This window comes from Anneissia japonica, unplaced genomic scaffold, assembly GCF_011630105.1.
Source record: "Anneissia japonica isolate Jap-2015-1 unplaced genomic scaffold, ASM1163010v1 scaffold673_len1821605_cov196, whole genome shotgun sequence".
In the NCBI taxonomy this organism is placed as follows: domain Eukaryota; kingdom Metazoa; phylum Echinodermata; class Crinoidea; order Comatulida; family Comatulidae; genus Anneissia; species Anneissia japonica.
The window spans coordinates 1,541,834-1,568,276 of NW_022717449.1; the positions used below are offsets into that span (position 1 = coordinate 1,541,834).

The 26,443-nt window shown below is 33.4% G+C and overlaps 1 protein-coding gene across 1 annotated transcript in view; it reads left to right on the forward strand.

Moving 5' to 3' along the window:
- Nucleotides 1-26,443, forward strand: part of LOC117110259 (S phase cyclin A-associated protein in the endoplasmic reticulum-like) — a 42,542-nt gene that overhangs the window by 462 nt on the left and 15,637 nt on the right. The window contains exons 2-25 of the mRNA XM_033252893.1: nucleotides 9,218-9,344; nucleotides 10,863-11,116; nucleotides 11,536-11,636; nucleotides 13,664-13,768; nucleotides 14,692-14,829; nucleotides 14,970-15,130; nucleotides 15,519-15,812; nucleotides 16,064-16,140; nucleotides 16,420-16,596; nucleotides 17,489-17,682; nucleotides 17,904-18,015; nucleotides 18,607-18,747; nucleotides 19,341-19,639; nucleotides 20,281-20,362; nucleotides 20,478-20,633; nucleotides 20,871-20,972; nucleotides 21,468-21,667; nucleotides 21,773-21,911; nucleotides 22,027-22,142; nucleotides 22,731-22,854; nucleotides 23,442-23,674; nucleotides 23,992-24,147; nucleotides 25,342-25,579; nucleotides 26,119-26,271. Of these exons, the coding sequence (XP_033108784.1) occupies nucleotides 9,218-9,344; nucleotides 10,863-11,116; nucleotides 11,536-11,636; nucleotides 13,664-13,768; nucleotides 14,692-14,829; nucleotides 14,970-15,130; nucleotides 15,519-15,812; nucleotides 16,064-16,140; nucleotides 16,420-16,596; nucleotides 17,489-17,682; nucleotides 17,904-18,015; nucleotides 18,607-18,747; nucleotides 19,341-19,639; nucleotides 20,281-20,362; nucleotides 20,478-20,633; nucleotides 20,871-20,972; nucleotides 21,468-21,667; nucleotides 21,773-21,911; nucleotides 22,027-22,142; nucleotides 22,731-22,854; nucleotides 23,442-23,674; nucleotides 23,992-24,147; nucleotides 25,342-25,579; nucleotides 26,119-26,271 (3,879 nt within the window). The remainder of the gene's footprint in view (nucleotides 1-9,217; nucleotides 9,345-10,862; nucleotides 11,117-11,535; nucleotides 11,637-13,663; nucleotides 13,769-14,691; nucleotides 14,830-14,969; nucleotides 15,131-15,518; nucleotides 15,813-16,063; nucleotides 16,141-16,419; nucleotides 16,597-17,488; nucleotides 17,683-17,903; nucleotides 18,016-18,606; nucleotides 18,748-19,340; nucleotides 19,640-20,280; nucleotides 20,363-20,477; nucleotides 20,634-20,870; nucleotides 20,973-21,467; nucleotides 21,668-21,772; nucleotides 21,912-22,026; nucleotides 22,143-22,730; nucleotides 22,855-23,441; nucleotides 23,675-23,991; nucleotides 24,148-25,341; nucleotides 25,580-26,118; nucleotides 26,272-26,443) is intronic.

The following is a 26,443-nucleotide window of genomic DNA, read 5'->3' on the forward strand; positions in this document are numbered from 1 at the left end:
TAGCCTAGGCCTAGGCCTATTGGTAGGGCCTAGGCCTACTAGTAACTAGCCTATAGGCCAAGGCTAGGTAGCCTAGGGCCTAGGCCTACTACTAGTTAGTGCTTATCTAGGCTATAGCGGGCCCTAGGTCCCCCCTCCTATGCATTTTTGTAGGCTAGAGAGGGTGGGGTGGGAGTGCAGAAAAAAAAGCTAAATATAAACCTGTTTGAACTAAATTTAAAAAAAGTACAATCTCAAACAAAATGACCCTACAAAACCTAAAGAAGAGTACAAATCCTACCTAAGTTGTTAAGATCAACAAGAAGACCAAAAACAAAGTTGAAAGAGGGTGGCGATACAGTAGGCCTAGGCCTAGTGCTTTTTCTATTGCCACTCTGCGTGTCTGGAACGCACTTCCTGCCAATTTGCGAAAAAACAGTGTCAGAATCTCTATTCAAACGACGTCTTAAAATGTTTCTTTTCTCTTCAGTAGAGCTGTTTTTAGGTCTTCACTTGTTCGTTTTTGTTTTTGTTTTTGAAATGTAAGCTTTGTAAGGTGATCTGTTCCTTGTAGAGCACCATATAACTTATAAATATAAGAATGTCTAAATAAATAAATTAGACTAACCTACCAATCTTACTAGATGATTATATTTAACTTAAGAGACAAGAACATCCCTACTCTATTCAGACTAGCATCTCATTTCGATCAGTAATCCATATTGCAAAATTTTTGTTTGCTATTGCACTACAATCTGTATTATTCCCGATTTACCACGGGTTCCACAGACATTGATTGGCTGAGGTCAGTCAACTCTGCCCGGAAACCGTCTTCTTGATCAAGATTATCTGCCTTGTTTTTCTTCTCTTGTTTGGGCGAACTCCACCAGATGAAGTACTGTACTGTAGATATTAATGCACCCACATGACTAAGTCTGCATTTTTTTCCTATAAGCCTAGCACAGCTACATCATCCACGGGGATTGTCAAGAAATGGCTATAAATTGCACGGAAAATCACCCAAAAACTGCATTGCAACCAATGTCAATAGAAGTCTAGTCTGAATAGGGTAATAGTCTTTGCTATTCTAAAAGCTCACATACAATCCAGAGTATGGAACCTTTGAAAGTCAATACTACTACGTCTTCTTACTTTCTGTACAGAGTACTGCAGTGTTAGTCATGATACCATGTGATACTTCTCCGTTGCTATCGTTGCAAAATGCGTTCAACCGGATGCAATTTTGTCCACTGCACTGACAAACCATTGATCCCAATTTCTAACATAATTATTAAGATGTTATATCTTAGTTTTTCTTTGTAAATTTTAATTGATGATTAAATGTGTGTTCAAACTAATATAATGTGAGCTAATGTTTTTAGTACATTTTGATGGTAAAATAGTAGATTTTAAAATGCCTATTCCAGAAAGCCTACAGTATGAAGTCATTCAGGCATAATGAATGGTAACCAACGTCTGGTTGGCAACAGAGGGTGCCACCTGGCGTTGTGACGACAAGACTGTGGTACTCTATGAACAGAATGAAATCATAATTATTATCAGATTTAGGCTTATGCTATTTCACATTTTCATAATGTAAACAACATCAACAGAAAGAAAACAAAAAAGATATGCTCCCAGTGGGAACGTGTGTTCTGTCTTTAGCTTATTATGCAATGGTATTCCATAACATTTGACTCTCTTTGAAACTTACAAATGAGACGATAGCTAAGAGTCTACACCCCCCATGGGGCAGTAGACACAAAAACCAACGCCAGTATACAAACTATTCGCACTAGAAATAGATAGCGGCAACCTGTATTATACTGTATGTTAATACAGGTCAGATCAATTTATGAATTGAAGTTGCTGCTAAGGGATCAAGCACAATTTTCAATATTTTCACAAGTGTACAAACTGTATTCTTTTTCGGTACCCCCTCTCTCCCCTCTGAAAGTGTACAAAAAAATGTTGATTTTTTGCAAAAAAATTCTCCCTTTTTTTGTGAAGTCAACTAGAGCGATGTACTTGGTTGCTTAATCGATGGTTACATTATAATTTTACCATCATTTTACATATTGCTTGTTATTTTGAATCAACATTTTTATGCATATGTAAGAGTGTACAAATTTGCCTACCCGCCTCCCCCAGCGTACTGTTTGTACCTAAGAATAAAACCCCCTAATTGATCTCTGTGACCTAAATTATCAGCTAGATTTCAAAGGAATAGAAAAGGTTAAAAAGATGGGATATCAGAGTGGAGGGGTGCTAAACCATTGTAGCACAACATACAGTACATGTATGTTGATTGACAAACGTGACGTGTTGTATTGTAGGCCTACAGTATGATCGCCGAGGCCTTTTAGATTTTATTCCATCCTTTAAGGTTATTGTTACTGTAGGGAAGGAGAGGGGGTGGTGGTTATGGGAGCCACACCAGCAAATGAGGGACTGTTCAGAAAAATGGGCATTCTTTCCTTCTTAAGCATTTGTGAATAATAGAAAGTGTGCATGTTTGTAGCACTTTGCACTTACAGATTAGGTAGTAAAGGTTTTTTTTTGTGAAATATAAACCATTCGATTGAGAGTGGGTACATTATAAACGACCCCTGACGCAACATCGATAGCAAGTCTAAATAGGTTTACTCCCGTTTGAATTTGATCTGCTCCTCATTATGGTTCTTGTGCATCTTATTACAAAAAAAATTTCTTTTGCCATGATTAAACCCAGACCCTGGGATTGGAAGGGGAGTACCTTACTGTAGGTTCCGCCAAACCGTAGCCCCTCTAATGAATTACAAATCCAAGAATGATTATGAATGATTATGATCAATTAGTTTAATAATACAGTTAATAATGAAATGTGAGAATTTTATAGAAAATATAATAAATAGATTTTATTTAGTTTTGGCTATCAGTATTAAGTGATAAAAAGAATTTGGAATTTATATAATAATAGCCTCATGATATAATATTTTAATACCAAAGATTAGTTTATCATGTCAGTAATCCATGACTTACTGTAAGAAAAAAGTGTTTGTTGAAGGTCAGCTAACATTAAAAATGTATACGTTCAGTCATGAATCTTGTTTGTTGTGAAACGTACATTCTTTGCAGTACTATAAACATACCAAATTATAAATAAATAAAAATATCTGAATGAGCTTATAAGCATGCTGCTATGTGTCATGTAGGCCTCACCCATGGGCCTCATACAGCTATTGGACCTCAACTAATGTTATGCCTGATCTACGCAGAGTGCCTGTCTAAACGAACACTGACCTCTATTACTGTTGTATGGTAGCTATGCAGTTCCTCTCACAGCTGTGATACTTGGAAAACATAATAGTATGCTACTGTAGGCCTAGGAAAAAGTCTGGGGTTTGCACTCAAACAGGAATACTACATGTAACAAAATGGTAGGTTTTCCTTGGGTGTAGAGGTAGAATTTAAAGTATTTAGTAATAGGCCTAGACATCATTATGCTGTAGATTTCCTATGTTGCATCTCTGAAATTAGTGTAGTGGAAATCTTGATTTGATTAATGCCTGTGTTATGCATTCTAGAATGTTATGTGACGCAGAGTGTATTTCACTGTGAGTTTGTTAAATACACTCTTGCGTCAAACTCTTCAAACAGATGAGTACTTTAATGTGCAGCATGTAAAATATTTAATGCAATTATCATATTGATAATTTTGAATACAATATTTCACATTATAAGATTGAATTTGAAATTTATTGTAAAATATAAATTTGTAATGGTTGTTAATAAAAGAATTGTTTTTTAAAAATTTTTTTAAAGAAATTAATATACTTTGGTTTCAGAGTTTGCATTCTGAAATATTATTTTAAAATGAAATTTTGACATAATTGTTCTATAGCACTGTCATTTTACTCATGAATAGCCTATTTTGATATTATTATTATTATATTATTATTATGATTATTATTATGTCAATGTTCATTTTGTCTAACTAGTACAGAATTGTAACTTGGAAGAAAATAATTATTTAATTCTAGTGCAGTTTAAAGTCATCTAAATGTATTTTAAACACATTCTGTTCCTCTTCCAATAGTGAGTAAACGTAATTCATAGTTGTACATGTACCGTGGCTTCTAATCAGGAAAACCGGTAGCAAAGAATTTACAAAATTGTTATAACCCCTGGTGATTTGATTAATTTCATGTGACAAGTACAATATCTGTTCCCTGGGTGAATATGATTATTCTGTGTGGTATAATACATCGACATCCTTCCAGGTACCCATGTCTTTGTAAGTTTAAGAGCAACAAGGGCAATGAAATGAGTAAAATGAGCAGTGTTAGATTCGAACCCAGCTGACCTCAATGTTTATATTGAACCATAACCATGATGAGTCAACTGTTCTCACTGTACTCGCTATTTAAAGAATGGGAAATGTTATGGGCATTCCTGTCATATTAGCCTTGTTGTTTGTAGGTCTGTACAGTTAGTATAGCTAGTAATCAATAGATGTTAGGTTTACTACAGTATATACTGGTGCAATTAGAAATTCAGATCAATGAAAAATATCTTGACAGGAATCATTGATATATACAGTACATGCATTGGATGGCAGGTATCATAACTACAATGATATGTCCTTATATAGTACTTGAAATCATGGCTGCCGTCATCTTGGCTCCATTCTCAAGATATTCTGGATTGACTTTCTATCTTGGACCTTAAAATGTACTGTACAAATAAATAATTGAAAATTACTCTAAGACGTAGTCAGTTTTTACAGTATTTCAGATTACTGTGTTTTGGATTCTGGTACCTTCATTAAAACAAGAGGTTTTACAAAAATGGTGTGATATGCAAAGTACAGCATCATGGCATAATAATAAATAAATAAATATAAATAGATTATAGCAACATACCATAAATGTTTGAATAAGCACCAAGGTGCTTATAAAATTTTTGGAGGCTCCAGTGCAGCGCTTATTTGAGAGCGGCGTTTATTCGAGAGCGGCGCTAATAAAAAATGTGTGTTCCCATTTACATAGCTCACATATTTCCGTAATTCAGTAGGCATATCATAGGTCCTACATCATCGTAAATAAACGTTTATAGAGAAATGCTTTTGTCTTCATTGTGTTATGTATTCATTTTAACACTGTATACAGTACATTGTATTTAAAACCCTGTTTCTCAAGGTATTTCATTACACACAAGGTAATATAAACCCTTGATTAAGCGCTGCAGTGCTTATTCAGCTTAAAAAATCAAGCTTGGTGCAGCACTTATTTGAGAGCTGCACTTATTCGAGAGGGGAGCTTATTCGAGCATTTACAGCAATCAATGTTGTATCAAATTATTAGAAAGTAAAATAGCTTTCACATTTAGATAGAATTTGATCATTTAGGAACATTGGTGTCTTGGAAATCTGTATTCAATTAGGCAAGTTACTAATAATAATGAAGAGTGCAAATAAAACATATTCTTTCATTTATTCTCTGTATTCCCTCCTTCTAAAAGGGTACATAATAAAATGGTTCTTATTTTGAGAATAATTTATATATGATGTTGCCTAACTTTTGTTATTTTTATGGTATCTATAAATAATATTAATAGTGTATTATTATAATTTTATTATTCTGTTTGAAATTATATTGAATGACAAATGGGTAAATTTCACAGTGAATGGACACAGATGGGACATGATTATTTAACAATGAAAAATGTGAGGTGAAAAATGCATAGTTATAGGCAGTATGTTTTTGTGGATTTTTAGAATTGAACATTTTTATGAAGAAAGATTGAAACATGAGAGAACACTATATGAAAAAAATATTAAAATATTTAGTTTACTTTTTTAATAAAGGTATTTATATGTTGAAAAAGTTCTGCAGTGCTTCAGTTTACTTATAATTATTATCTTGGTATCTTTATTTAATATTTAAAAAACATCATAAAAAATGACATTATAAAAGTCCATAGCACTAGCAGCGAAAAGCTGATTTGAGGATTTAAATATGTCAATGCAATTGAGGAATGTAAGTAATGACATTTTACTGTTTTTGCTTCAGTTATTCTTTCATTTAAAGTCATCGACCTAGTGCATGTCAAAAGCCTATCTGACTTAATTTGTATCAAACACAAAGACTCGGATCATAAATCTGTTCCAAAACTACCCTTTGTTACAATACAGTATCTTATCCTCTGTATTACATTTTTTCTAATCAGTCATCCATTTACATGATACTGGGAAATTGTACAAATTCACAAAATGCCAAGGTTTATACAATATCTAATTGTACAGTACATATCAATCATAACTTAATACAAGTAAGTCATTAGGTTCAAAGTTTAAAATTAGCATAATTTGTAATGTTCATACTGTATAAGTCACATTTTCCTGTTTAAAATTTGTTTAAAATTTAAATCTTTATGTTACTTGTGAAAGAAATTGTTTAGGTGTTTTTCTGTCAACCAATTAGTTTTTTATGATCAGATTGAACCACATAACATTTTTTAAAATAAATTATTATTATTTGTTATTTTATATTTGTTATTGTTTTTTATTGATATTATTTGGTAATTTGGCCAGAAGTTGGCAATAATGTTTTTCTGTTTGATATAATAAGCAATTTATGTAGCAATACATATACTGTAGTAGTAAATAGTATACAGTCATGCTTACCATTATCAAGTTTACAATTCCTGTATGCTTTAACATGGACTTATGGTCTGTACAGTATTTAAAGTGGGTGAAAGTTAATAGTGTGACATTAATAGTATCAGTTTGCATTATTATTCTTTACCTTGAGTTCATCCATTCTCCCCCTCCCAACCTCAACATTTTCAAGAGCATACAAACATACTTTAGTCTCTGAGCCTCTCCCTCCTTCCCAAACAAGTACTGTATAATAAAATGAGATTATTTTTCCATTTTCATAAAAGAATATATTATACAGGGTTCACTCCTTCTATATTCATTCCTTCTTCCCTACACTGCATTTTTTTACTCCCTTGAAAGGGATAAAATATTAATATTGTTTTATTTTCATATGAATATGTAATAAACATTTTTTGTGAGGGACTCAATTTAGAAATCTGATCATCTGATTAACATAAGTGCACCTCCCTGTTCTATCAATGCATGATAAATGATAACATTGTCTTCCATTTCCTCTCATAATGGTAACATCGAATTAGATGCAGACTGTTATAAATAGCTTCACAAATTACATGCTTAGGGAATCTCCATTACACCAGATTAACCCCTGATTGTTAGCAAGGCCAAGGTTAATCCGGTGTAGCCTGCCCAATGGTAGACAGACTGTCACACCTTGCTAGTCTATTCAGATGTTGCCCGATGATGATGAGTAAGACTCATTAATTGCCTAGACCGCTTCTGAGAGACAGAGATCACTTCCTTTGAAATTCATTCTTCTTCGGAAACTACAGAAAAAGGAGCATGGGGCCCTCAGTAGGACGTAGACGAAAGGTAGGCCTAGAATTAATCAAGCCCAAAAAAACTTGTATTGTGCGTTTTTTCTGTTCTAATGTACAATAAAAAGAATTGTTCAGATCATTAGGTTGGCCTTAGTTGTTGATGATCTCAAGCCTTGTAGCCTACTGTACTCTTGCTTCTTTGTAATTTGATGGGATGCACTGAGCACCTGGTGGATGAATTGCCATAGTACAGTAGATCTTGCAACTTTCTTTATCAGTCTAATATGAAATGTTAATAATTGATGGATTTGATATATTTTTAATAGAATAATTAATGTTCATGATTATTTATTAATTATTCATTTATTTATATTGATTCTACTTGATTAGTTTAGACTTTATACAATAGAATAAAAATGAATTATATGCTCAATTAATGTTACGGTAAAATTTACAAATACACTCTACACTATAATTATAATAATTTTAAAATGTGTGGATTGAGCATCCCTTTGTTTTTTTTCATTAGTACATTAGCTGTTAATTTTGACACTTTGTATTCAAATGTTTATTCTTCAGATTATAAATTTACTTTGATTATATAACAATATTACTATCACATAGGATAATTTTCCAAGTATTTCATTTGATTTTGAAAGATCTGACATTTGAACAAAAATAATACAACAATATTATGGGCAAGATGTTTTTTTTCCATTGGGATCTTTATTACATTATAATGGCAAGTTTGTAGTACAAATAGTAAATAATTGTAATATATTAACTGCATACATTGAATGGATTTGGATATAATCATAATAATGGTTATTCAATGGGAAATGTAGTATGGTATTCTAGCAAGAGAGTGATAATACAGTTCTTTTTTGATGATGACATTTTAATGGAGACATTAAAAGATGATAATTTTATATCACATCATCAATATTTGGATGAGATTCTGAGCTTTAGTTTATTGATTGATTATTGTCACAGATTGTTCCATTAATTCCAGAGTCATCTACTTCTTTTGGTACTCATGCTAGTTGCTGATTTTTTTAATCAGTTTTCCTCTTGACCACAATGTTTACTGATTGCTTCCACTTGAGTTGTTGTTAATTTCTATTATTGTGTAATTAATTACAATATGACACCAATATTTGTTAATATGAATTCTCTTCATTAAAAAATAGGTGCGATGAAATAAAATCCTGTGTAATGATGATAGAGTTTGAGCTATTTCTCTGGAAGAATATTTATATTTAAGTAAAATTGGTATTGCTTTTAAGTAACTGCAATGTTTTCCAACACCAAGGAGTAGAAATGGGTACCTCATACTAACAATGTCTTGATTAGTACTATAATGTTAATAGCTGAAACATGAACACTTCCCAGTGAGAGCTTTTAGAGGTGTTTGATCCTATGATCAATGTGAAGCACTTTGAGGCAGTGATAATGTGTTATACAGGATAACATGTACAGTATACAGTACTGTAAAATATCAGTCTTGGAGTAGCCTACATTTAGTGGTTTATCTAAGACACAGAGGATTTATTTAGGGGTACTAGCTGGCAAAATTGGTAGGCCCTACTGTATTATTATTAGGAGATTTTTAACTGCTTTAGTGTAATTTTCAAGAGGAGTAAGGGTGCAACCTTTTTGTTGGCATGCTTTCCCACGACACCCTTTTAGTACACCACTACATAAGGTTAGCGTTTCATAAATCAGGTATTTCAGATTTTAACTAGAGCATTCATCTCATATTTTTTTATTTGAGAATTAAAAAAAAAAAATATCCTTTGTTCTTGTGTTTTTGCAGAGTGCATATCAGCGGTCTACAAGCTATGACAAGGTACGTCGCCTGGTGAAAGAAGAAGGGCGCAATGCACGTAATCTCGTCCAGTGGAGCGTGCCGGTGGAGGATAGTGACGATAGCGATACTGCAGGTTAATAGTCACATGATTTTGAAATGCTTTTATAATCACTGATGCAATCCACATTCAAATCAGTTCCACTTCATTAAATCAAATTGTTATTTCATCTTCATATAGTACAGAATACCTATTGGTGTATCACCTAATTTTGTGATGTTCTATATGCTAGGAGGTTAGCTTTGTTTAATATATTTACTACACAATTAGGTAAAGTAAGAATTTTTCAACTTATGTATAGGTAGTGCATTTTACATGTGATACATACAGTACTGTAGGGGATTTGCTTTTATTATAATATTTGGTATTCATGTTTAAAAATTGTATTTATTTCCAGGCAATGACAATTACACTTATGTTACAGTAGCACACAGTACAAATCAGATACATACCTGCCAACCATCCTGATTTAATCGGGATCGTCCCGATTTCCGATGTCAAAAACACAAAAAAATCAGGACGTCCCTATTTCTAGAATTTCTAAAAAAAAATGTGTGATGAAGGGAATATTAGTTTGTATTTCCCCGGGTATAATCCCATTCCCATGAACGCGAAATTGGCCCGATTTTCGGGGGTGGAATTATACCCGGGGATTCCCTAGTGCATGAACAGAACGAAAAAGACGATTGTGGCAGATGCGTTTCAACAATTGCCCTATGATTCAATAGCCTATCACAAACAATATTCCGGCAAAGAATTAGTCTTTACTCGAGCATCAAAGTAAGAGCAGAGAGAACACCTAATTGTAGTTTAGTAGGCCTAAGCGCCTAGCTACCTAGGCCATATCTTGGTCTTACATGGTGCTAGGCGTGGCACCAATGAATAGCGTCTCTATTTTTGATATTTGAATGTTGGCAGGTACTGTATGCAGATACAGTATACAAAGGCTGATGATCACCTAAAAAATTCTCTTAACAAATAGCCTGTAAACATCACACTCTAAACAAAATCAATATATTCATAAAATTAATAAACACAAATATAAACATAAACTATGGATTGACAGAATATAAATATTGCATATAATGTAGAGTGTGTTTAATGAACTCTACACTCTGACCACAGTATATTCATAAAATTAGCTAAGTATAAACATGATCAGTAATTCAAAAATTAAACATTCCATTGCCATGGTAATAATACCACATCCTAGTATGTATCTTTATGGCCGTATCCATGTTATTGATGACTATGTTTGGCACCATAAAATATTTATCATTCATGTCACATTAACTTACCATCCACCATTATTGTCATGTTCACTATTACCATCATTACATCATAACTTATAACAACATTATTGTGAATATTACTATTTTATTATATTATTATCATAAGCATCATCTTAATTATATGTGTAGGACATCACTGACATCATTAGAGTAATCATTAATGTCATCCGTGTCAATTTTGCCTTCATATTTTTTTTTTTTTATAAATAACTGCGATACAATAGTGTAGATTATACATTATGATACATATATTTTAGTATCCATTTTCATACTATGTTTCCCTTTTTCTTAAACTAAATAGCCAAGACAGCTCCACGTAGGAAGCTGAAGGCCAGAACATCAATCCTCAAGGCAAGAAAAAGCCCTCGGGACAGCTCCACCGAGGAGAAACGTAGCTCAAGTACAGAGGGACGCAGCCTAGAGAAAACAGAAAAGAAAACTAAGAAAATTGACCTTCGTGCCCGCTACTGGGCATTTCTGTTTGATAACCTACAGAGGGCTGTAGATGAAGTATACCACACATGTGAAGTAGATGAGAGTATTGTGGAATGTAAGGTAAGGGGATAAAAACATGGGATTGTGGGTAGATAGTAACGCTGGGAGTTTAGGAAGGGAGATATGATAGCAAAACTAAATTTGGTTAGCATGTTTGAACTATTATTAATAGAAAACCTGAAATACAAATTGTTGACAATAATTATGGAAATTTTAAGGGGGTGGGTTTGACCTCTTATGTGGTAATTATAATGTAAGTTCTCATTCACTCTTACCTGATAAATATATAACGATCCTGACCTCTAAATACCTGTGATTGGCTGTTATGATTGGTTGTGTGATATAACAAGTATGTTCTCATATTTGGTTTAGACCTACCCTTTACAAAATATGAATTATGCTTTCAGCAAAACTAGTTCTCTTTGTTGTTTTGTTTGTCATATTTTACTTATTATTTTTGGTTTCGTTCGTTATTGTAGGAAGTTATAATGATACTGAAGAGTGCTACAAGAGATTTTGAAGCCCTGATCAAGCGGATTAATGTACAGACAGCCTTCGAGAATGCAGATAAAGATAAAAAGTAGGATCATATATTACTACCTTTAATAATCTTGATACCTAATCTAAGGATTAATTTGGTTCTAACTAATCCTCATAGTAATCCCTAATATTTAACAAAATCCAACATTAGTTTTGACAGTTTTGAAGAGTAACAAAGATATTGATGACTATAATAGTTTATCTTGTACAAACTGATGTTGAACTCATTATTATTATCCATTATCTTTATTGAAAATATAAAGATCCAGGGATATTCATGCTATCATTATTGGAATGTGTGCAAAACATGACATCAGCATTATTTGAGGACTTTGATCAACATCCATCTAACATATAAAAAGTCCTCTTGTAATTCTAATTGTACATGTCTGTCAAAGTTCAAGGAATACAACAGCAACTCTTTTATCTCTGCATTCAAGGCATTATGCCGGCACATCGAATTAATGTATAATATTTTTCTTCGCAAACATGCATTTTTGTAATATATTAGATGTCTTGTTTATATGCCTTGACCTTTGACATATTACTGTGCAAGAGAAACTACAAGATGGCTTATTTCTGGCAATTGCACGAAGTGTTTTAGAGACTGTTGAAGTGAACACTAATAATTTATTAAGCATCATGTTACTTTAATATAATTGCTAATATAATTTGGGTAAACATATGCAATAATAGTAAATAATACACCTTTATGTGTCACTGCAATGGTAATAGATCCTATGCTGCTACTGTAGCTTAGTACATTTTGCCTCTAATTAGGATACCAACATATTTTATTTACAATTTCAAAAGTTTTATGTCGTCTACAACATTTAAGTGGTCCCCTAATACTTACACCCTGTGAATATGATTAAGTTGATACTTTGGAGTCAATATGTTAATCCCTTCACATTCACTACCCTGGTCATTGGGAAACATTTATTTATGTAAATGTAATGCAAACCTGTTCTTATCCCTGTACATTAATCCAAATCTCACATTAATCCTTTGCAAATGGATTACTTAAAATGCTACTGTTTAATTCAGGAAATACATAACCTCAGATTCATTTTAATTTTCGTTACCTGTTTAGAAATAAGATTTTATCTTCTTGATCCAACATTATTGCTCATTCACTAATCTGTAAATTATCCATCACTCATCAGATTATTCTCTAATCCCATCATCTTAAATTACTGACATCACCTCATCATAATTTGTGCACATACTTGCGCAGATGGTTGCTGGGCAACAAGATTTCATAAATGTATTGTGACATAATGCATGCAATTGATCCTTTCAATAACGAAACTCTCAGACTGCCAGTGACGATCAGCAGACGGCGTTGTATAGTAAGCGCTCGCTAAAATAAAAGATGGGCTCGTTGGCCGACATTCGGGGTCCCAATGTTTGCTGGATTTAATGTGCAAGTGCATGCATACTGTAGCCTATGACAAAAACTTTACGTGTAAATACATATAAATCTGTGTATTATTATTATATCAATATGAATGTAATATCATTTGTCCTTATTTTTAACTTTCATCAAAATAATTATATAATGATAATGATTTGCTGTTAAATTAAATTAATTTTAAATGGATGTCAAATAATTTGGTTCCTTCACCTTTTTTTTTTTTAGAAAAGAGTATGATCCTATTAAATAAAATCTCATAAAATATACATTAAATATCTTGATTTATACTGACATATTTTCAATGTAATTTTTTATACCATACAGTTTTACTTTTCTTCCAAATGTGTATGGATAATATACTCAAAATTATACTTTTATAATGGTAATGGTGTCCTTTTCTTCCATATATGGATGGATAATATTCTCAATTACTGTGATCTTATGGTAATAGTATTATTTTCTTCTATATATGGATGGATAATATTCTCAATGCTCTGTTTATATGGTAATGGTGTCCTCTTCCATATATGGATGGATAATATTCTCAATGACTGTGTTCATATGGTAATGGTATTATTCTCTTCCATGTATATCTCATGCGTGTGTGTGTTTTTGTGTTTTCTCTCATACTACTCCTGCCAAAACCATAGGCCTACCTCTTTGGTGTGGGAGGTACGCAAGATGTCATCTTCACCAGCAAAGCATCGTGCACCAAGTTGGCCTGGCGATGCTCGCACACCTCCTCGTAGACAGCGGTTCGTATTTCTTTATTACCGACCGTACAGATTCAGAACATCATCGCTAGCATGCTGCTTTATCCTATAGTTAAAATCTTTTACATTCTATTATTTGTGAAATACTTGCCTCTCATAGATGTAACAATAGCATTCATATCCTTTTTATTAATGTTTTATATCCTTTACATTACCTCTACTTGGCCTTTTAAAATCTAGTATAAAAATTGTAATTTATGTATATAGTAGCCACAGCATTATGTTTTTTGTATTATATATGTAAATTATTATTATTTTTTATGAAACTGGTTTTTTTTTCATCTCAGGACCAAAAAGGAAATCATACCAGAATAAAATTAATATAATAATCATGTGAAATGTTTTCCATGTTTTTTTTAATGTTGCTTTTATGTTAAACTAACAATTTTATAATATAATGTATTGCTGTTTGCTTACATACCTGTTTTTGTTTTGAACAACTTTTGCTGTTAAACTTAACACATACCAAATTAATTTACACTTAACTTGTTGGCATCATGATAAGCTTTGTTCATAATGTTTTAGTAATGTGTGCATACAATTAGGAGAAAGCTTTGGAAAAATCTAATGACTTACACTTACACAAGCATGTAAAATTAATCATACCTCCACAGCCACATTCACTGAGAACACATTAATCATTGAATTGCACAACATTTTTGTTTTGCTTCGGAGAGTCAGAATAGCATGTTATGTAATAATAGATATATCTACTTAAAATAATCACAATAAAACACAATACTGTTTTAGTAAAGTATTATTTCAACAATGTTTTAAAAGTTTGATAGTATATTTAAAGAATAATATAATAAAATAAACATACAGTTAACAAGGTATATCAAAGAATAAATTTTGTAAAATAATAATCATGATTATGTATGTTTGCATGTTGCCTCCTATTCTAGGCCTACCTCACTTGCTTGGGAGGTACGGAAGACATCACCTGGCAAGGCCCTTGGCACCAGCCCAACTCCTGATAGCTACCGTAGTACCCCAAGTCCTGTCAACAGAATTCTCAGCTTCAACAACCAGGGAAAATCAGGGTAAGTTCTGATATCAATTCAATGTACTTTTAAATGTTTTTGATACCCATCGAGCTGCAGATCCTCTACATATTATATGAATGCAATATTTCTCAGTAAAGAATTCCAAATGTTAATATACACCTTTTCATTTGGCGTAGTAGCCCAGTACCATTTGTTGAAACTGGTTCAAGTTGGGCTGATAAAGTAAAAGGCCGTACAACCAAACCGGTACCTAAAGCAGCACTACAGCCTAAACTCCCGCAACAGGCTGAGGTTGAAACTAAAACAAAGAATGCTGTGTTAGAGGAAATCAATGAAGGTAATTTTTTTTATAATAAATAAATATTTTTTCAGTTAGATGATATGGCATATTTATGTACTTTTAATATTAGCATGATGCCTAATCAGCATGAAATATAAATTTTTTCCTAATTTACCTCCTCATCAGAATGTGCTTTTGACTTTATTGTCAAGTGTACAAAGATTTTCATTTTTTCAAAGCACATCTACTTTACTTCTAATATTCTATTAGTATTAACAACAACATTACACAGAGTGCTTCCACTCTACTAAGTTTAATTACCGTAAATGATAACATTCCAGTTGTATAAAATATTTGTTCATGATTTCATGTCTTCACCACCTTTAATTTTTTAATCAATATTTTACTTATTTTAATACTTTCTGAATTATGTTTATGCTAATAGATGATACTGAAGGCTGGGAAACTGTGCAACGAGGCAAGCAAGGAAAACAGAACAAATCCCGCAACTCCTCCTCTTCCAACTCGCCTGCCAATCATGGTAAACAAATACACAGCAATGCAACTCCAAAAGTCACACAAGAGAAAATACCAGTTGTTATTACGGATGTAGAAAAAAACAACACAGAAGTTAGAGAGAGTCGTACTGACAGTGAGAAAGAAAATCATCCGGTAGAGTCTTCTAACATCCAGAAGAAGGAAGTTGACATCAGAGAGCAAGACCCTGCCATTCTTGAAGGTATGTCCTATCTTATTTCATCTGAATTTTGCATCCTCTCTTCAACAGATACTACGCTTTGAAGTTCCAACATATTTAAAAATATACTGCATGTTTGTGCCTTCTCTGGGGGAGGGGATGGAGGCAAGGGGAAGCAAATTGTGGCCTGTGCTGGATCTTCTGTTGCCTACCACACTAATAGTATTTGTAGACATTGTATTTTATGCTTGTATTAAAACTGATTTCTTCTTTCTTTCCTTTTTTAAATATAGTCACCAGTACTACAGAAGTTAAAACTGAAATTGAGGAAAATGAGAAGGAAACAGAGCTAGTTCCAAATTTAGATGAGGTTTGTTGATAGGCTACTTGTAGTCTCAGCATTTCATTGTCAGTTTCATACAAATAAAAAATATTTAATATGAGACTGTGTTTTACTAATCTGTATATAATCACTTTGTATGACAAATTTAAATTTATCAAAACATTTTTTTTATAGACCAATAATTTATTAACTTAAAATTTTAGAAGGAAATATGTTGACAATACAAATAATCAAATAAAATACATAGTTACTGAATTTTATGCAGCTCCAGTGTAATCTAAACATTTGTTTATTCTGTGTTTACAGGCAGTAATTGCAGCATTAAACGAAGAAGAGACACTCACCAGCGAACTGGAGAAGTATCAAGAAGAGGCGTTGGCATCAGCAATTGCAGAGGAAGAGAACCTGACAAAAGAACTTGAAGAAGAGGAGAATAAGGAGATCGAAGTTGTGGAGACAGATGAAGGTGACAGTGATCTTGGGGTAAGGCTGCTTTGATCTTTAAATTTAATCAATATTCAGAAAGAAATCTTGATTTATATATTTTTTTGTAATGTTAATACCTTTTCTACTAACCAATGCAAGAAGCCTCAAACTAGATTCCTAAACAATCATTCACATGTGGCATTTCCACTCCCTGGTACAGCAGTTCAGTTGTGATTCCAGAATCTGCACACTTTACCATCTTACTATTAATCTAATCAATAGGTCTATTTCGTGAATACTTACCTGGATAACTGACTAATTGCCATTGTTCCCAAAACGGAACACCCCTTCGAAAAAAATGGAACAGTCCGACCCAAGGCTCCACATGCGAACCGTCTCCCTAACAAACGTCAATAATTTTAGAGAAGCAATCCAGATAAAGTGCTTTCCACAAGGTCATGTCAGCCTCAGACATAAACGTTGACTTCTGTTGAAAGCCCAAAGCCTTACTTTTACATCACATGCTTTAATTTAAATAGTTTCATACATTTTTTTTTTATTGTATTTGTTTTAATATATTCCTTGAGTAGTATATTTGAAATGGGATTTCAGTGGTCCTCAATCAAGTTCCTATGGACATGCTCTTCCTCAGCTGTAATGAATATATCGTAGTTCCTTGGGTGTAAGCCTATATCAGATATACGCCTACCCCACGAATTGCAGAGGGTTGGAGCAGAAATTGTACACTATGTGTCTTGAAAATCTGAAAGTAAAATCAATCAAGTATGAAATTACATTGAAAGGTAGCATCAAAATTCAAGGTAGCCTTGTCCCTAGTGGTAAGCCCATGTTTCAATTATAGTTCCATGTGGATTTTTTTCTTTTATACGACAAGCAAAAACAATTTGAATTGTTGGAATTATATTTCACCCTGCATTTTGTCACACAGAACACCATGAGCTCCCTAGAATCCTCTCAGCGTACCATGGACTGGAATGATCTATGCGCAGAGTTCGAAGAGAAGAGGAGTCAGCAGGGCATGTCATGGGGTGACATGGTTGACCTTGATGATAACCTGGAAGCTAGACCGCCTGGACATGCTCTACTTATGCATGAGAAACTCTCATCACCCTCAAGAAAAAAGTAAGTTATGACGCCAATACATAGTTAGGGAAAATGGTAGGCATAATATAGTTTATACTGAGGGCCACTTAAAATATTTTTGAAATTACTAAAGGTGTAGATAAGTTTTTGGTCATGAGCCTGTATTCTGTCACTTGGAAGGATTTGCACCCAGGTCCCTGGAAGTGGAAATAACTGCAGCAGGTAATTTCTAGATGACTATGCATATCTCCTTATTTTAGGACACGAGCGGAGAGTCGGAAGATTCATGAAGAAAGACAAGCACAGGCGAAGAAGAAACGAGAGATTTTGCTTGAAGAGAAGGGCCAGAAACTGCGTAGTCTTCATGAGCGGGTCAGTATTTCCATTTATAGTATTAGAATACATTTGCATACAAATATAATATTTGTAATATTATGAGGCATGCATGTAGACTTTTATAAAAAAAGTTATTCACACTCTTTACAAAATAAAACAATAATTGGAATAAAGATATTATGTTGTAAATATAGAATTTAATGATAATAAATGTAACAACTGTTAATATAGAAACTTCGGTTTAAATACAAATTTGTTGTTAATTTGACAACCCAACAATCTTCCATTCCCTGTCTGCTGATAATAGAATTGATTCTAAAATTGCAGCTGAAATTGCTGAAATCTAGAAGGAATAAAGAATGGGTATAAGGTAGCTTAGGCAGTCAAGCTTGTAAAGATTTTCATTGTTGTATTTCATAAGTGAATCTCAGTTTATGGAGATATGCATTGCCTGTTTCTATGCTGTAATTGGAAATTTACTACAGTACATGGTGGAAATAATTTAAATAGTGATATTTTTTTATATATGGTCCCATTGACCAAGCTCTTTTTAAAACATTGTTCATTTATTTTGAATAAAAAAAAAAAGTCATTTTGTGTAGCGTTTTTTTTCTCTCTTTATGCTAGATTGCTGAGGTACAAGAATGGAAGGAAGTCCTGATTCAACAACGCAAGAAAGAGATGGATGAAAAGTTGAAGAGAGCAGAGGAAAAACGTCAAGTACAACTCCAAGCCATTGTAAAGAAAGCTAGAACCGAAGATATAAAGGTAAAAAACAAAATTTGAATAAATGCAAGAATATGGTTGCATGCTCCTACTTAGTTTATAGCAGTGGTTCTCAAAGTACGAGTCGCAACCCAAAATTGGATCGCCGACTATACTATGGTTGTCACAAGACACAAATTAAATTAAAATATGCCGTGGTATAAAAGGATTGACTTTTTTTTTTATTAGAGGATGCAGGACAAAGGTTAAGCCATATAGCAAGGCCCTGAAAAGAGTGGCCTGATCTTATATGCCCGAAACGATGCCAGTGGTCGTAGCCGACTTGCATCTAAGGCTGGAACAGTGTGAACCATTTTTTTTACAGCCATCCACAATGCAAGCTGAGGTATCTAAGCCTGGCTGGAAGTGGACAGCGTGGAGCTCCCAACCACGAGGTTGAAAAACCTGAGCAGCAACCGCTGCGCCAACCACCTCCCTTTTAAGTCACATATTTACCTCAAATGTTAATTTGTTGTATCACGTTGTATTTGTATCATATTTACTAGTTTTATTTGAGTAGAATTCTGTCATTAAATTTTATATTAAATTAAATTAAATTTATATCAATTAATAATTAATTTTTATTTTATTTCTAGGCAAATGAAATTGCATTTATAAATTCTTTAGAAGCTCAAAACAAAAAGATTGACATACTCTCCAGACATCAGGGCATCGAGGCCCGACTCCAGGACCTCATTGATGAACGCCAGCGGAAGACGGAGGAAAAACAAGCTAAAGAAGAGGCTGCACACGAGAGGCGGAGACAGCTTGAGGAGGAACGACAAGCCAGGTTAGAGGCTATGCAAAAACAGAGGAAGATTCAGGAAGAGAAGATATACCAGATTAGAGATGCAAGAGACAGGGCAAGAGAAGCTGCTGCCAAAGAGAAAGCAAGGTATTTGTCAGACTTCAGTCATCCTGCTGTTACCAACCCATAAGGTCTACTAAGTTGTTTTTACAAATCTAAGCAAGATTTGTAATTTTTATACCATTTTTCCAAATACAAATAAAGAAAGACAGAAAACAATTACACATTTGTTTGTGAAGTGAATAAATGTAATCTAAATCTAAATTTTTGGTTGAATTGAATTGAAATTATTAGGTACTCCAAAATACGAAAACAACTATACAGAAATGGCTGCGCAAAGTAAAAGGCAAATGATTAGAAAAACAGTAAAACCCTAAAAACACCCTAGAGTGAATGAAGAACCAGGAAGAGCCATAAAGATAGCAAATGTTAGCTCAATTTTAATGGGATCTCAGGCAGAAACAGCATTGACAAACAACAAACAAGTTTAAAAAGTGAAGATAAAAATTAGAAAAGTGAAACATTTTAAAATTGCACTAAATTCTGGTACATTTGAATTTGAACAATATTACTTGCTTACAATATACCTGTAATATATAATAATAATGTATTGCTGACATATTGTTGCATTTTCTTTTACTTCTCATAAAGAATCTGTAAAAGTGATTGATTTTATTGATTGATTGATTGATTGGTAGGTTGCTTTGTTTTTTTTTTCCCCTTTCTAGGGACAGAGTTCAGAGGCTGTCTGCCCTCACTGCTGCTCAGCTAGCCAAGGAAGAGGAAATACAAAAGAAAATACAACAAAAGGTTTGTTAAGATATTGGATATAAAATTGTTTTGGTTTAAGTTAACACCATTGGATTATTTTGGCCTACATATTTAATATAAACATATTACAATTCCCAATTTTTGTCCAAAACAGCAAGATGGGAGCACTCGTCGCCACACTGAACATCTTGAACAAAAACGTGAAAAAGCAGTTGAATTGAGCATGCTTAGACATTACCGAACGACAGATCTTGCTCCGCAGCAGAAGCCGTATGATAAGAAGAAAGTCTGTACCCTGTGCAATATGCCAGTAAGTACAATTGATACATATGAGTGACTTTTGCTAAAGTGTTAAAAATTGAGGAATGTTTTTTTTTCCTAGAAATATTTTGAAACGGTTTGGGGATCTTGAAGTTTAATTTGTACTTTGCAATATATTGAACCAGCATTATTATAATTGTTAATATTATCATTAGTGATTTCATTAAATAATATACCTTGAGTAAATATAATGAAACTCAAATTTGTATGTTGATTTTTCTAATAGATTCCTTCAGAAGTTTATCTGTTGAGTCACTTGAAGGGAAGAAAACATGCACTGGCATTCAATGAAAAGCATGCAGATCTACAGCTATCTGAAGAAGACCGGGTAAAATATATATATAAAATATGACTCATGCTTTGATTTTAGACTCAATGGGAATATGTATAACATGAAATTTGATTGTTTTTTATATATATCCAGCTATGACATGACACACAATTGCTTTTTATATATCCAGCTATACCCTGTTATACTCTTTTGTATTTATTGTATCTAACTAGTTTTTAAAATTTGAAATAGTTGCATCTTAATCATAAAAAGCAAAACTCAAAGTTTCCTCTGGCTTGTTAGTTGCTATAGCCAGAGACAATCCCTACTCTTCTGTTGAGTGTTTTACATAATTGTTACCAATATTTTTCCTCAAAAAGAAGGCAACTATTGTTTCTGTTCTCTAAACTTTGACACAAGCAAGTGTTTACCCAGAGACCCTAGTGTTAGTGCACACACATTAGCTGACGACAAACAGTTTAGTAATTTTTTCAAGCTGCTACTATAGAATTCATTCCGTAAATGTCCTCCGGTTTTATTTTTTGAATCTAGGAGAGTTATTCACTTAAATACATTGTACAAGCACCTTCAGACGAGCCTGATGCTAAGCAGATTGCAGAGAAGGAACGTCAGAAGGGATTGAGGAAACGGGCAAGGAAGCTTCGTCAGCGTATGAGTTCAAGAGGAAAGGAGTACGAGACCAACTTGCCCACCAAGTCACAAGCTGGTGGCTCTTCTGAATGCCGTGCTAAGTAAGTATTCTAGGTTTTTTAAATGGTGATGTGGTGAGAACATGGATAAAAAAGATGAGTTTTAGACATTGGATACTTGCGTGGTCCTTGTGATGGTTATGGTAGTGATGCTGATGGCGATCATGGTGGTGGTGATGATCATGAGGATGATGATGTTGATTGTGATAATAGTGGTGATAAGGATGATGTTGATGGTGCTGTCTCTTATACACATCTAGATGTGAATAAGAGACAGCAACAAAAGGTTTGTTAAGATATTGGATATAAAATTGTTTTGGTTTAAGTTAACACCATTGGATTATTTTGGCCTACATATTTAATATAAACATATTACAATTCCCAATTTTTGTCCAAAACAGCAAGATGGGAGCACTCGTCGCCACACTGAACATCTTGAACAAAAACGTGAAAAAGCAGTTGAATTGAGCATGCTTAGACATTACCGAACGACAGATCTTGCTCCGCAGCAGAAGCCGTATGATAAGAAGAAAGTCTGTACCCTGTGCAATATGCCAGTAAGTACAATTGATACATATGAGTGACTTTTGCTAAAGTGTTAAAAATTGAGGAATGTTTTTTTTTCCTAGAAATATTTTGAAACGGTCACAAGCTGATACTCTGTGGAGCCTTGTCAATTTAGTTCTAAAAAATTTGACAATACGATTTTCGTGTATGGTGGTGAAAGGATTGGTAAAAACAGGGCCGGGATGTGAATGCACTTTCCTTGACCCCGTATATTCAGTAAGAGTAGGAGAAAAAGTTCATTACATACACAGTAGTCACCGCTGGTTTCAAATGACTGCTAGGCTGCCCTCAGTAATAAAACTAATAATAAAGGTACAAATCCTTACTAATATTAGTGGCCATAATCTGTACTATTACATAGAAATGTACTCTTAAATGAATTAGTTTTATGCAGATATGCAGTAATAATAATACTAATAATAATAACTGAATAAAATTAATTTACAATGCTATGAACATAAATGGCCTTGATATAAGGAGGTTAGAGTAGTCAAAAGAGTTGATTTTGCTTTTAACCAATTTACTTGCAATTTTACAGGACTTTATGCAATGCAACCAATGTACTGAAATTAGCAATCAAAGGATGTTATGAGAATTGTCAGTACTGTCTCTATAGCAACAAATTAGGACCACTAATTGACAGTCTAATGCACCAATTGATAGTAAGTGGCTTTTTAAAATTGAAATTGCTACCTCATATTTTTAGTGATATATTTTTTCAACAGATATATTTTACCGCCCTCTATAATTTGTCTAATAATTTTCATTTATAAAATAATAATATTTATTTGGCAAAGTAAAGTACAGTCTTGCCAGGAGCAAGGAACAGGTATAAACCAAAGCAGAAAACTGCTCTTACTCCTTACAATAGGTGCAAAAAATTAAAACATGAACTTGCACTACATTTTAAATGATTAAATTGCTATTCTTATTTTAAATAGAATACACCGATCAACCTTGACAATATTTTTCTATATGAATGTTCGAGCAAGTGTGTGGGTGGGTGTGTGTGTGTTATAGTGAGAATTTAAACAAGCCAACTACTGACAGTCTGTGCTTTCATTGTTTCAGAATTTTTCATTTATAGTAATTTACTAGGAATGACGTTTGTTCCTTTTTTGTAGGCCAATAAACACAAAAGATTAGTTCTCACAGAGGTCCTGTTGCTATTATTATTATTATTATTATTATTATTATTATTATTATTATTATTATTATTATTATATTGTTATTGTTATTATCATTATAGAGCATCATACCAGATGATGAGGTTTCACCACTTAACACCAGTGGCAGTTCCGACAATTGGAAGCCTCCCTCTGATCCTGTAGCAAGCCACCTCATGCAGGTGCTATCCACAGTATTTTTGTGCCTGTCCAAAAATGGACCAACTGCTACAAGTTCCTCAACAAGTGAGAAACGTGGTGAAGCTCAGAAGAAAAAAGCAGACACTTTCCAACAATGGGGCCAAGATGTTATCAGGTATGAAAGAAAGATACTTAAATGTTTGAGGTGGTGATTTTTTTTTTCTTTAAATAATTTTAATTTTTTGTTTATTTTTTACCAGGATGTTCTGCTCAGCATGGCTGATTTTCAGGGGAGTCCTCTAACATATAAAACTTAAAAAATCAACAGAAAAATAGACAAAAAAAAAATGATTCTTTCAAGAACACAAAAAGATAAGAAAGAATCTACAATTCAAGCTTTGGAAAATAAAAAGGCCTTAACATGTTTTTTAAAGTAAATAAAGATATTTCTGATGTAATGTTTGATTTAATAAATTAATATATTGTTTTCAGTTACTTTGTGTGTAGCGGTGTTGTTGATAAGCTAACTACATATTTTAATGGTATTCGAGGCACCATTGACGAAGAAGAGAAGAGTGCTGATTTCCTTCAGCATGGGCTCGCTCTACTTGCTGCAGTTACCAAATTTGTCACCGTCACATCGTCAAAGTATGTAGCCGGAATATAAACGTTGCAGGGCTGTAGCTTCGGGGTTTAAAAAGGAACTAGCAAGATGATTTTTTTTCTTTAGAGGAGATTTTGATATGTCATTAGTAATAGAATCAACTTTAAAATCGTTTTTTGGCAATTTTTTTATGAAGTTACAGGCCATTACGAATTACGCAGCGCTATACAATCTTTGGTTACAGTAGCTTACACTGACGTCACACTACTAAAGGGGCAAAATCGTAATGGCCTATAACTTCATATACAATTGCGAAAAACAATTTTAAAATTGATTCTATTAGTAGTGACATATCAGAAATCCCCTCTAAAAAAATCATCTTTGTAGTTCCCTTTTAAAGATGTAATGTCTTTGAAAACACCTTGTTGTAAATTTTGCTATAGAAAACTTCTATACATCTATTCCTCTATAAATTTGTTGTAGTAATTTTTTGTATCAACTTCAGTTATGTACTTGTGCAGGTATACACTAAATCTTGTGGGCAGGGGGAAACATGGATAAACTGATCTGCCTTAGACTTAAACCCCTGTTCTTTTTAAGATAAGAAACTTTATAGTCATTAAAACATGTTGAAAAGTTGAAATCCATTTGGCATACATTTAAAATACAAAAAAAAAAACATTAATAAAATAAATAATTTAATGTAAACCTATTGCTTTACTGCTGCAAAATATGTGGCAAAGACAAGCCAAACCAGTCACTTGTCACAAAAATTGATTTTTAGGTTTTAATACAAGGTTAAACAGAAAAGTGAGAGCTATAAAATGGCAAAAGAATCATTTAAATCCGACATTTCATTATGAAGTTGCAGGAGTTTAAACCTACAGCAACAAACAAACATTATTTGAGAAATCAGCCTTAAAAATTTTTTATTTTGGGCATCACCAAATCGTTAAAAATTGTATTTTTAACATTGAAAGTAGGGAAAATAACAGCATGGCATGATTATAATTTTATAGATATATAAATGTTAGTTTAGTGTAATAAAATAGATTTCAAAAATTTTGATATTTCAGCATGTTTTGGCCATCATCTCTGAAACAGGATTTGCGACGAGTGAATGGTTTGGCTTATCATTACCATATATGCTTCCAACTTATTTGGTGTTCATACCTAAAATCAGTTTTTTGTAGGATTTAGTTATGATGTGTTGATTATCATATTTGTCATTGTCGCAGGTCGAATGATGTATTCGCTAGCAAACATGAAGACTCTACTCAGCTAATTGTTACATTCCAAGCCACTGGACTTGGAGGTATTGTGTCCTTGCTGTATGGAGTTCTTCTTCATGGTGGTTCACCCTCACGTGGGGATGCAGTCATCCCACCTGAACTACCTGAGCACACCTTGAGTGTTGTGAATGCCGGTATACGCATGCTGAGTAACATTGCACTGTTAGATCTTACTATACTACAGGTAAGTATTTAAGTACATATTCAGTGTTCTCCTGGGAATGAGACCTGTTCTGCCTACATGAGGGCCTGTTGCCAAGTCGGGGCAGTGTTGTATACAAATTAGAGATAATACAAATGGCGTTTTACACTTGTCACGTAATCTACAGTTCTCTTAGTTCTTATCATGTGTTAGCGCATATATATTTTATGATGTTGAATTGTTGCCTATGTCAATACAGCAAGTTTACAGGAAGCACCTGGGTAGGGGCTATGCGACATGCGAAACATCAAAATGGGGTGTGGCATAGTTGCCTATAAAAATGTAATCAATACAAGTACACAAATTATAACTTTACAGATGTATATGCAGCGCTTTAAATACCATTTGTTTTTCACACTCCTCTCCCTTCTTTTTTCTCTTTTTGGGTGGGGGGTGGGCTCTAGCTTTCATAGACCCTTAGGCACACTCTAGTTCTGATACCAAGCTATAGTGCTATATTTGGACAACCATTAAACATTGACAACAAAATAAGGTATTGTTTTGTTTTTCTGTCATCACAGAGTGCCTTAGGAGAGGAAGGAATCTCATTGGAATTTCGACATATTGCAACATATTTAATCTGGTATTGTAGTCACTATCAGAACTACAGTGATCTCCTTCATGAAGTTATGCTAATCGTTGGGTATTTTACAGTCTTCCATCATGAGAACCAGGTAATTATTCTTATGTTATTTTTGTTATGTTTTATTCTATTATCATACAACTAGTGACTGAGGTGGTCTCAAGTAGACTTTTCTAGAATGTCAGTCACACTTAACAAATGCCAAATAAGTGCAGGGCTAGGAACACATGCACATCCCAATCATGTTTCTCCTGTTTCCATTG